The sequence below is a fragment of the Python bivittatus genome, unplaced genomic scaffold (genome assembly GCF_059951505.1).
Source record: "Python bivittatus isolate LINGU-HERP-01145 unplaced genomic scaffold, Pbiv_v1 ctg000840_np1212, whole genome shotgun sequence".
Classification (NCBI taxonomy): Eukaryota; Metazoa; Chordata; class Lepidosauria; order Squamata; family Pythonidae; genus Python; species Python bivittatus.
In genome coordinates, this window is record NW_028277113.1 from 23301531 (window position 1) to 23314067 (window position 12537).

Sequence of the window (12537 nt, forward strand, 5' to 3'; positions counted from 1 at the left end):
AAAGTTCTAAAAATTCTGCTTTGCAAAAGCATTTATGAGTGATACCAAGAAAATTTTCTCTAATGTGACATGAAGAATAACTAGTATTTTGCAGGCTCATTTTGACTTTTCATTAGATTTAGAACAAGGAAGTTTTGAAACTGCATTAAAATTCCAAAGAAAGTTCACAGAAACGTTTTCTGACCTCCCCCCCCCCGCCCCCCCAGCACTTTAGGAGTATATGTGACTTCAAAAACCAGTGCAGATTTTTTTTAAAAAGTAAAAGAAATAATAAAATTTCTGTACATTTATTAATGACATAAAAGTATATAGGGAATAATACCATATAAGCAAAATTACAGCATTCAAATAAATATTGAAATAAGCAAAATGTCATTAGAATTCAGATTTCTTTTATATTCTTCTTTGGTAACTATTTAACAAATGACTTTAACACCAAGTAGTCAAATGCCAAGTTAAATAAAATCCAAAGATAGAGAATAATTATCATATATTTATTCATTACTTTTAGTTTACTTAACTATTTTAGCTATTATTTCCCAGCAATACATTTTAAACTGTTATTTTGCTTGTTAGCATATTTAACTGGAAATAATTAATATAAAGGGGGCAATAAATTTTAAAATTCAAGATGTGTAACAGTAAGCAATATTAACCAAATATTTTGGGGTTTTCTTTTTATATCACTATGAAAACACTATTGCATAAAAACAGTTCATAACACTATTCCACATAGTTCCTTTGGTTAACTATTAAAATGATTCAACAATTATTCTTAAGAAATAAACATTCTGGATTTGGAAGAAAAAGACTTGTTAACATTTCAGCAGCATGACGCTCTAATTTGTTTAATAGTTTAAAGACTGTCAGTGCTTTTAGAAAAAATAGTTTATCGTCAAAATTATTTTAAAGAATGATTGTTTGTTGAAGCAAGAATGATAAATATTCCTGCATTATTTCATAGATTGGGAAATGTATTATGATGTAACCATTCTGGAGAACAGCTTGTTTTATCAGCTGGATCTAGTTGGAGAGAAACTCTGTTTTACAAGGTAAGATTACAGACTATAATAGTAAGAGACCTTACTTATTCCTCACTGAAGTAAACTGCTCAACAGCCCTGTGTTCTTGCAAAAAATTCATTTCTTTAAACAAAATTCATAGTGAATTTTGTTCCACTAGACATATACAATGTAAGTATCTCATACAGACACATGTGCACACGTGCGCACACACAAAATATAATGCAAGTCGACAAAGATATTATTAGAATGTAAATGTTACCGTTGTAATATGAGCCGTTTCTGTAGTAGAGTTCGTTGTGTTTTGTGTGCTACTCATATGCATCTTGCTGATATGAGTATTTAAGCTGCCCAAACTTTTGAAAATACAACTACACTCTGTACAATTATACATAGGGCCATTCTTCACCTTTAGGAACAAAAGAAAGAACTCTTTATACATATTACTGCATATATTCTTATAGAAAAATTATTATATAGATTATTATATACTGTAGGTAATTAATGTGTGTTATTTTAATTGTTTTTATTCTGCAAATAATTTAATAAAATTAACCCTTTGGGAACACCTCTTTTATTCTTGTCAGGATTATCAACCATGCTGTGCTCAAAGGCAGTAGGGTTTGAAAAACCCTAGCCATAAGCATATTGCATGGAACAGAAGGCTAAACCTCAGTATTGCAGTATCTACTTCATTTTTATCCTGAGATCTAACAATCAGAATCTAGCAGAAAAAGACTTATCTTGAGAACGGAAAAAATCAGAGCCCAGAAATTTCCATGGGCATCATACTGCAAGCTCTACCCCTTCTGGATACATGCAACATCATAGCAAATGGAGTGGGGCATATTCTGACAGGCTGTCCATCAAGCAAAGAATTCACTTACCTGATGTAGGAGCATCCAAAGAAGACATATAACAACAACAGACAAGACATAGGGAAATGTCAGGAGCGAAAAGAAAGTACAGGTAGCCCTTGTTTAGCAACCACAATCGGGACGAGCAACTTGGTTGATAAGCAAATTGGTCACTGAGTCAAACTGCAACTGTGCTTATGATCTTACTTCAGCTTTCCTTGGCTTTATAGACCTGAGAAGGTCATAAATGCAAGGATTGGTTACAAAGTTACTTCTTCACCACTGGCGTAACTGCGAACAGTCCATGTACAAGGCAATCGTTAAACAAGGACTACCTGTACAGTGAAAACTTGACTTGATGGACCCTCATTAAATGGGATTTGGATGCAACAAATAAAATTTGTGTTCATTTCACTTCCAAAATAATGGACAAGTGCATATTTCATAATGGAAATGACAAAAATTGACACAAATCCCATAAAACATCAATTATGTAATGACACAAATGTTGTACAAATAAGAACATTTGGATTTAACAAGCTTTGGGATTTAGTGGACAGCCTTCCACCCCAAACAAGAAAAGTTTTATTGTAACGAAGAACATTCCTTCCTCTTTTCATCTTAATTTACTGTATAATTGTTTGCTTTCCCCCAGAAACATCTACATATGCATAGAAAATAAAAGAATGTAGTATAATATTCAAATTAGCAGCAGACTATATTGTGATTGCTTGACAAATTCTGGAAACACAGAATGTTAATAAAAAATTAAAACACAAAATACATTTCCAAATCACCGAAATCAACTGTGTGATTTACCTCTGAATGTACTCTCTGAACATGTGATTGAAGGTTGCCTTTCTGAGAAAAGGCTGCAGGGCAAAAGGCACAGGCATGTGGTTTTTCACCAGTGTGTTTGATCATATGGGTTTGTAATGCACCTTTCTGATTAAAAGCCTTTCCACATTCACTACACTTAAATGGCCTTTCACCTAAAAACAATGCACATATAAAACAAAGAAATACTTTATCAATAAACAGCAGCATTAGACAAATGAAAAAAAAATCTCTAAAAAATCTGTATAGTTAAAAGAATATACAGTGATTTAAGCTCCAAACTCAACAGATTGCTTTCATCCTATGCCACAATAGTGGCTGTTGATAGAGGCAAAGTTGTCCAGATTTATGTCAAGAACAGACAGACGGACATTTTTTCTTTGATGGGAAAATTTGGGTTGGAGACATATCACGGATCCATTCATCCCTCTGATGGGTGGAGCTTTGTTTCCTGGCAACCTATGAATGCAGCCCTTATGCAAACTGGTAGAGACGGTTTGCACAGAGTTGTTTAGGGAGGACATACGTGGGAAAATTCAGCAATTTTGGATTTTCCGAGAAGCTAATCAAGCTATTTTTTAATTTTTTCAATGACTGGATCTTTTGTGATGACTGAGATTTATTTTTTATTTCTTTCCTTACCTTTTATTTAACATTCATCTAAGTCTTACTGTCCTGTTACCAAATTTCATTAAAAAATATATTGGTAAAAAAGGTACAATTTTGACCGTCAAAAATTTGCAGGAATTAAACTTTTTAGAATAACTTTACTGATAAATTCAAAAAATAAATGCACCACAAACCCTAAAAATGATTGCATTGGTTTAAATGTATGTTATATTTGTCACAGTGTACAACATGCTTACAATTTTTAAAACTGAAGTGCTAATTTCTTGCACAACATCAAAACTGTAAAGCTGGCAAAAAGCCAGTGGCTGGTGTAGACAAAATCCCCATTGCCCTGTTCTCTCTGTATTGAAAGTGAACATCTGTAGTGGGAAGCCTCTTTTATATTTATGTAAACTCTACATGTAAGATAGAATCCTGACCAGAGGGCTTCCACAAAGAGATGAGGCTCACCACTTTGGAAGTTTACTCTCACTGAAGGAGAAAATGAATATTGGCATGCATTGTTGATATAGCACGCTCACATGATTCTCATCTGTTCTAAGGATAACTCAGAAAGCCTGAAGTGGTAAGATGTGGATACTGCTTTTAATAAAATTTATCCCAGACCACTTTTATGCTTTCATTTTTATGAAGAGCTAGCAAGGCATTACATGATTTTAAAAATCTAAATTACCTATTTAACTAAAAGATTGTAATAAAACTATATATTACACACATACACACACACACACACACTGAAAAATTTGGATCTCATAGGTCTACCAACAAGTTCAAACATACGTTTGATGGATTTATTCATCTTACCTGTGTGTATTCGAACATGTCGTGTTAACTGACTTGGTTTCTGGAAAGTCTTTCCACAGTGTGGACATGAATATGTGAACCCACTTCGGTCAATATTTCTATTATATGACCTGGTATTTGATACCCTATGAACGTAAAAAGAATGAAATGTTAAAATTACTTTAACCATATAGTCATCAACTGATCTTAAAATAAACTACTTTTCTCATTGTTTCCGTGACCAACAATATACAAAATTACAGTTAAGAATTTTCTTCAGGTATACAGTAAAATAGGTGTTTTGCTGGTAACAACATAGTATAATCACAAATAGGCACTGAATGTTTTATTCTAATAAGCATTATATGCTACATTGATAATAAAGAGCAACAAATGCCACACTATTAGTGCCAAAACAGGGATCATCTTAATTCCTCTCCTTTATTTTTTCTACAGGAAACAGGAACTATTTAGGACTGCAGTTATACTTCTAATCGATAAAAAACAATGTACTAATTTAAAAAAACTGCAGATAACAAACACCATCTTAAAACAGGAATTCTCCCATCTCTGACACAAGTGGAACACCTTTACTAAGGTTATGCCTCTGACACATGTGCATTAGCAAAAAAAAACAAATGCATATTTAACCAATAATTAGTTGATTAATAAATTAAAATTCACATGATTAATTCATTAAAATGTCTTTAAATCAAGTTGCAGCCCTTGTTGAAATGCATGCAGTGGAACTGAGTTCAGAGACAGTGTCAGTCCTCGATAGAAAGAAGAAATGCTGTCTATATGAGATAAAGGCTCTGGATTTGCTACATGAAAATGGGAGATTGGTTCTGAGCCAATTTTTCACACACAGAAAAGGAAAAAAAAGGTAGGGAGGGAAGATCACACATAATAAACCACTGAGCATATGGGCTCCACATGGACATTGTTTGTCCACATACCATTATTTGCCTGCTGTAGGAAAGGGGTTTGCGCTGCTCCTCTACCTCACGAATTGACGTGTTGTCCCGGCGAATGCATGAACCGGGCCTAAGAGTGTAAGTAAGGTATCTAAATTGCAATTGACCTTTGCAGGAAACTTTCTCAGTTTCATAAATTCATACTTTAAACTGAAATATGTATTACTGACAGCTCCTCACTCCATTCAATGCTAGGAGGCTATTTGGCTTCCAAATTCTTTATACTTTGTTATGGAAAACGTTTTTACTGATTGAGGACAGACTGCAATCTTAAAATGATGTATTCTTTGCATATCCTCCATTTTCTGTTCTGTTTATAAGCGAGACAATATATATCCTCAGAAATCTGGGGTAGCAAGCTCTCAACTCTGCTTCCTGCCAGTATATGATGTAAGATGTTACATGAGGCTGGCAAAAATTGTTCCTAGAATGCAAACCATGCTAAGACACTATGAGCAATGGTTGGTGACAAATGAAGATTACCTGATGCTATGTTATGCCTTAATACTAGGGCAGTTGCAGTAGCAGGCGAGCACCAGAGGGGATGTAAGTCACCTAGTCATATGAGCAGATGACCTACAAATGCTGGTAGATAAAGAGGGAGGCTATGGCTGGCTGGCTGGCTAGCTGGCTGGCTGCACTGACTGGGTTACTTCCTATGTAAACGATACCTGGGTATAACTTTTAAATCAGGGATGGGCAATTCACAGCCAACAAGCCTGAGACAGTCCCTCTGAAATTCAACACCAAAATACTGAACTTCACCAGCTTAAATATTGGTTTAAAAAGAGAAAAATAAGGATAAAACGGGAGCACAAACCTTTGGAGGATGGAACATTGCTATCTCCTCACTTAAAAATAATCAACTTCCCCCCCCCCCCAAATTATACAAAAAGGGGGTGGGGGCTGAAAATGTTAAATCCTAGTCCCTCTGAAATGTTACATCACTGTTTGACTGGGAGACTGAATTGGAGCCCCCATTTGAAAAAACATTGCCAATGTCTGATTGCAAGTTAGCTTGGCTTAGATTGCTTCAATTGATAACTTAAGCAGGAGGAGACCAAATGGAACAGATAGCCAAGAAGCTTTAAAACAGGCCCCTTTCACTTGTATTGATGCTTTATTGTAAAAGTAGGTGAGAATGAGCGTGGCAGTGAGTCTTCACAATCTGCCACATGAGGATACATTCATACTTCTTACAAGCATACGCTTAATTCCTTTGATTCCTCCATTTACATAAAGGACATATTATAAACATACATGCATAGCCTTCCACAGGCATTTGCTACAATACCAACAGTATCAGATCAACCCATACACTTTCAGCATGGAATTACTGTGTATATTGAGATGGGCTTTACACTGCTTAAGTCCTAAAAAAGTCAGACTACCAATTAAAAATAACACTCTGTTATTAAAAGTACACTCTTACACAGATCTTCCTTCATTTCTTCTTAATTAGTCTTGCTAGTCACAAGCCTTCAACCAATGCTTTCAAATACAACTTTCTCCTGTATTCCATTGAGAGTTTAAGGTATGTAGAAAACCATACTAGCTTAATAAGTGTGGATTCTCAGGAACTCCATCTATTGATAAAGACTCTATTATACTGTGTGAGCTCTCCAATGTAGGATTCAGGTATGAAATCTGTGCCCCCCATCCACCCCAGACTGTTAAAAATCATCAGTTATGAAATCTGGGGTTTTTTTCAGGACTGTTAAAAATCATCCAACAGTGTTTCTGAGAATGACACAGTAAGGTAAGTCAGCCAGAGCAGTTTATGATAATTTAACCTACTTGTGAACATATGTAAATAATCAACCATTTTCACCTTATTTTGTAGTGAGTTTTCATATGTTCCTTTAATTGGGAAGCAGTTTCAACCTCTTTCTTACAGGTTTTACAGATATGGGTTTTGCTTCCAGACAGCTCTTGGCGATGTTCTTCCATATGTAGGGCCAACTGGCTCTGCAAAGTAAACTCATCTCCGCATTCTGAGCAGATGAGATTCTGGAAAAGTAATGTTAGCTTGATTATTTTCTGGAAATGTGCATTTTCTGACATTTAAGAAGGTGAACAATTAAAAAAAACAATTAAAAAAACCCAAAGGACTTATACTTAATGGATTTATCAAATCTTTTCTTAGCCCATTACCAATACCAAACTATGAGCCAAATAGATGCAAAAGTTTATTACCAGCTGTTATAAAGCAAATTTGTAAAATCTTCTCAAAACTATAATATATACAGCATTGATATACTTATAAGATCAAACAATCACATGATTTACCCAATTATGCTTTGGCCAGGGATGTACTGTTCAAACTAACTTACAAAATTCAGGTAAGTGTGAAATCAGTATCTAAATGAAAATTCAGATACTGATTTCACGCTTGAATTTTGTGACTCTTGGCAGTTTAAATATATAAAAATACGCTTTTAGATATGTAGTTTGAGAGAGAATATAATTTTCAATATGTACTGAATCTTGCCATTATTTCTGAATTTGCAAAATGTTGCCTGCATTTGCCCTCATAATAGCCATTCTGACACGATCCTGAAACTGTACTTTCAAAACAACCAAGCTCAGAGAACCCCAAGGACTCCACAGTTCAACCCTGAGCTACAAATATTCTCTTCTATTGAAACTCAATGTTGCAGATAAATGCAAATCACAATACACCAATTTGAGTCTTAGTTCTAAATTGGAACTAACTGAACTGGAGCATATGAAGAGAAAAAGCAGCTCATAGTTACATAGTTAGGGTTAAATCAAAAGCCATCTGATATAGAGATAGTTGTTTTAGCTCTGTTTATATTATGATCCTGAAATGCCTTTGATGAGATAGAAGAAAAGCTACATATGCTATTTGGAAGTAAGTCCTGCTAAATTTATTTAAGAATGAATTGAAACTTAGTAAAGGAAAATGCTTAGTTCTTTATTAAAATTAGAAGAAGACATATACCCTTTTTTTCTATGTAATAGTGAGAACTAATTTAAGGATGATGTCAAAACAGACACAGTAACTTCAAATGTTGATGTTGTATATGTAATTACAATAATATTAAAAAATAAATGTAATTACCTCTTCCTTTTCATGAAGCATAATATGAGCTTTAAGACTAGCCACTCTTGAGAATTTTTTGTTGCAAACAGGACACTTAGGATCTTCCCCATTGTGGGTACATTTATGCAATGTAAGATTGAACTCAACATTAAACGACATTGGACACTGGTCACACTGATGAGGCTATTGTGAAAAAGAAAAGTGAAACAATATTTAGGCCCATTGAGGAGGGAATAAAAAGTAATTATTCTAAACTCTCCTGGAAATGATGTCATCCCTGACAGTACAGTGTGTGTATATGTTTATATACAATCATGTTTTATAAACCATCTACATGTACATATCCTGAAGTCCAAATGAAACAATCCATTATCAAACTTTTGTCCATAGTGTAACTGAACTTTAAATATTTCCTTTTAAAATATTATCTTACTATAATCTCAGATTTCTAATTTCCAGTATAAATTTCAGAACAAATATATTAATGTTTTATAATCCTTATAAATTGTTTATAGGTAGATAAAAAAATCTAGACAAAGTTTAGGTTTTTATGTATTGTTTCTTAGCTCATCAAAGGATAGTACAATAGCTAAGACCTTGTTATTGCTAAAATTGGAATAATAAAACATCCCTATAAAATGAGTTTCTTTGCTGTTTTTCTGGAATACATATAAGGGAAAGGAGAAAGAAAAATTCTGGATATCAAATCCTTTGCAAAATTAAGAATCTTGAAATTTGATTCACGAAGAAATTGAACAAAATATTTTTGCATACCTTCTTCTACATCCATTTGCCCATCAATTTTTTCCAAATTAAGTGAGATACACACCTTGTCATTTTGCTCATGATCCCTCATGTGGCGCCAAAACTGTGTGTCTTTTGAAAAAGACCAAAAGATTCACACTTACAGAAGTCTGATTTTTGCCAGAGATAACTATTATTCTGTATTCAGTGTTAGAACACCATCTACAAATAAGGACAAAAGTATTTTAATGGAATTATACTTTTTTTGAAATAATTGTGCCTATCAAAAATTCTCCATGTCCATTTGCATGATTCTACTCTGTTTCCCCCCCGCTTTTTAAGAAAATATACATGGCTCAAATTGTTTAAACTGATTTATTTTTATTTCTATGTTAGATTTCTATCCTGCCTTCACTCCATATTTTACCACAACCATCCTGTAGGCTAAGAAGTAGAGGCTGTCTCAAAGTCAGTCAGTGAACTTCTCTGAGTGTGGATTTGAACTTGTTCTCTCAACATTTTAACCACCATATCAGCATTTGTTAAAAAGACCAAGACAACCTTTAATTTGTTCTGTTTTAAATATTAAAATCAGGGAAACTAATGATAAAAAAAGTTACATTATTAACTGATCAATTCTTCTATTGTAGTCATTTCAATAAGTGTTGCAAGGAAATATCCTACAGGTCTAAAGTTGTAAAGGCCAAGAACAAAATTAAGAACATCTCCCAAATCCTTTTTTTCTTATTTTTCTAGCTGAAAATTAGTAATTCAGAGGGCAATAAAAAATGCTATGAAATATTATATCTTATTGAATGAAATAAATGCTTTAAAAGACCATTTTTACTTACTCAGCATCTGAGTAGGAGATTGGACATTGTCTGAATATATCACTAGCACTATAATTCTAGATTTGAGGTAAGACACATAACAATATATAGTATTAAAAAGAATACACATCTTTCTCTCGTCATATGTGTCTGTGTGTGTGTATATATACATATGTATATAATAATAATAATTTAATAAGTTTTCAGCATTTATTACATCTCTAAATATTAAATTTTATAATTTATTTATCACATTTATATAATTTAACTACTGCACTGAGAATATGCTAGTATTTAAAAACAATCTGCATGTTCATCATTATGGTCTGTTATTTAAATGAAATCCAGTGCTAAAAGGCACACAAAGGCTTATTAAATGTATGATATTAGATGTGGTATCAGGATTCAATCAATAAATAACAATGACATAGTTGTATTATCAATGTTAATTATTCAAATAGTGGTAAACACACAAAATTAACAATTCCCAGCTTTGAATTCCAAATCCAAAATTACTGGAATAGGTATTGATATAGGTTCCTCCACTTCTATGATAGTTACTGGGTTCATATGCATACTAAGCAATGATTTGTTTAGCCATAGTTTCCTGAATAATTCACAACTGACTAACTGAACACATTAAGTTTCCAAAATACAACTGCAGGATTCAAAATTTTGAGGACAGGGCTTTACCATCATGGGAAGTATTAAGAAGCTTTTTAGCCTTTTCAAACTGATTTGCTAAGTTCTACTAACTGAAACTTAAAGTAGGCAGCCTGGTCTTTTTCAAATGTTTTGGGCAACAACTACAGGACAACAATTTGCCTACTTGTCACAGTACTGACAATGAGATATTTTAAGGAAGAAATGTTTTTTTGTCATAGGCTTTTATAACACTTGATTGTAATCAGAGCAGAGTAAATACAAGGCAAAATTAAAACAAACCTCTTCCCTGTTACAACCTATAACAACATGATTGACTTATACCAGACTACTATGCCCACTGGGTAAAACGGGAACTAGAATACATTATGGATTCTGATAAAGTAGTAAACTCTTTAAAGCCAGATTTAAGGAAATAATTTCAAGGTAAATTGGAAAATTACATACAGAAATCAGGGTAAGTTAGAATTATTCTAGCATCTTATGTTGACAATTAGGTCTCTTCACATAATTTGAACTAGAACTAGCATCAGCTCCAGTGTGGGTTTATTAGAAATGTCATATATTCGCTGTCTGAATGTGATCCTGTATATAATGAGCACATACCAGGAAATGTATGCTCACTTGTAAGCCATTGTTACAATGCATCTAGCAAGCGGCTATCCAAAATTTTCTCTGAGATTCTCTGTTCATATTTCAGATGATCCACACCACTCCACACTACCAGAATTGTTAAGTCAATGGAAAAGCAACTTATTACAAATATCCTGTTTGCAGACACCTTCAGCTGGAAATGGAGACTGGATGGAAGAAAGAACAATATATGAACAAGTAAGAAACAGAGATTGTGAGATTAGTATGTTTCTTGATGAGCTTCCAGGCTAGAGCCAATGTATATCTACAGATTTGCTGTTTGAGATATCAACTGCCATATGGAGTACCTTTAGTGCAGCACAATGGAGTAAGAGATGAAGAGGGCTACTGTGGAGGCAGCTAAAGCAGTATATAGGTTCTGATTGGATTGCAACTGTCCAATTTTATATTTCTCACCCTTGTTCTGACTGGAAACAGTTCAAAGAACAGATGTTAAGACTGAGTTTAGTACAAACAGAAACACAGTTCCCCCAGCAACTGATTCCAAACTATTTAAAGAAAATGTGGGGAAAACAGTCTGATGGTGGTGGGAAAGAAATAAAGGAGAATTTTCAATACTTATTTCTGGGGGGGCGGGGGGAGGAACAAAGTGGGAGGATCTAGGAAAACGAATTGGTTAATCAATTTGAGATGTGGGCCATCTAGTAACCCTATAAATTTACAAGGAAGAGGGAAAGAGCATGTTGTGGATTCCTAGTAGTCAGATAAAATTCCGGGCCGTACTGTAATAACGATGGATCAGATGCCAGCTAGAAAGCCGCTGGTTCAGCGACTAGCAGAGCGTCCCGTCTGTGATAAACTATCGGGGATGGGAGTTTGTCCCCCGTTAGCTTTCTTCTCTACAAGCGGGCTAAAACCAGGCCCAACCAGGAAGCTTCTCGGCAAGGGGGTGGGTGGGTTGTGGCTCGTTCACTTTCTCCGTAGCCGAAGTAGGCTATTTATTTCGTTGCCTCTTCACACTCAAAGAACTCTTCCCTCTACTCGACCGCCCACCTACGCAGCTCTGCAACCGGACTCTAACTGCACTGTCCCTAACTGTTCTGGCCGCAGTCACCAGAAGACGAAACGGGGTAGCCCTCCGTCCGTCCCTCCTTCCCCCGCACAAGCAAGGAAAGACGGAAGCCGCCACCCTCGCCCATCTTGTAAAGAAAGAAGCGGACTGGAATGCCACCCCCGCTCCGAAAACAGAAATCAGATATATTTCTACCTACCGCCGGAAGCGCAGCTGGCGGCGGAGGGAGGAAGAGGGACGGACGGTACCTACCGCCGGAAGCGCGGCTGGGAGGGTAGAAGAGGGAACGGACCCAGAGGAGGAAGGGGAGGGAAAAGAGGAGGAGGAGGAGGAGGAGGAGGCGGGGAAGTTTCCCCGGGCGGAGAGCCCACGTGACACGGCACGAGGCGAGCGCGGCTCGCGAGCCGAGGAGGAAGAGGCGGGGTAGCGAGTGAGAAGCGGGAGGGGCGATCAGAGCGCAG

The 12537-nt window shown here is 35.4% G+C and overlaps 1 protein-coding gene across 7 annotated transcripts in view; it reads right to left on the reverse strand.

Annotated features, from left to right (window-relative positions):
- ZNF236 (zinc finger protein 236) overlaps nt 1–12368 on the reverse strand; it is a 61285-nt gene extending 48917 nt beyond the window's left edge. For 4 of the 7 annotated variants that reach the window (XR_015793914.1, XM_088130593.1, XM_025165490.2 and 1 more), the window contains exons 1-8: nt 12276–12368; nt 11017–11210; nt 9003–9139; nt 8192–8356; nt 6938–7116; nt 4151–4275; nt 2699–2871; nt 1285–1431 (exon numbers count right to left, since the gene is read on the reverse strand). Coding sequence is in view for 6 of the 7 variants with exons in the window: in XM_088130593.1 (XP_087986719.1) it covers nt 1285–1431; nt 2699–2871; nt 4151–4275; nt 6938–7116; nt 8192–8356; nt 9003–9029 (816 nt within the window). In the remaining variant the exon portion in view is untranslated. Of the gene's footprint in view, nt 1–1284; nt 1432–2698; nt 2872–4150; nt 4276–5088; nt 5177–6937; nt 7117–8191; nt 8357–9002; nt 9140–11016; nt 11211–12275 lie in introns of those variants that run through there. The other 3 variants (XM_088130591.1, XM_088130592.1, XM_088130594.1) reach the window with 3 other exon arrangements.
- Nucleotides 12369–12537: the final 169 nt, after the last annotated feature.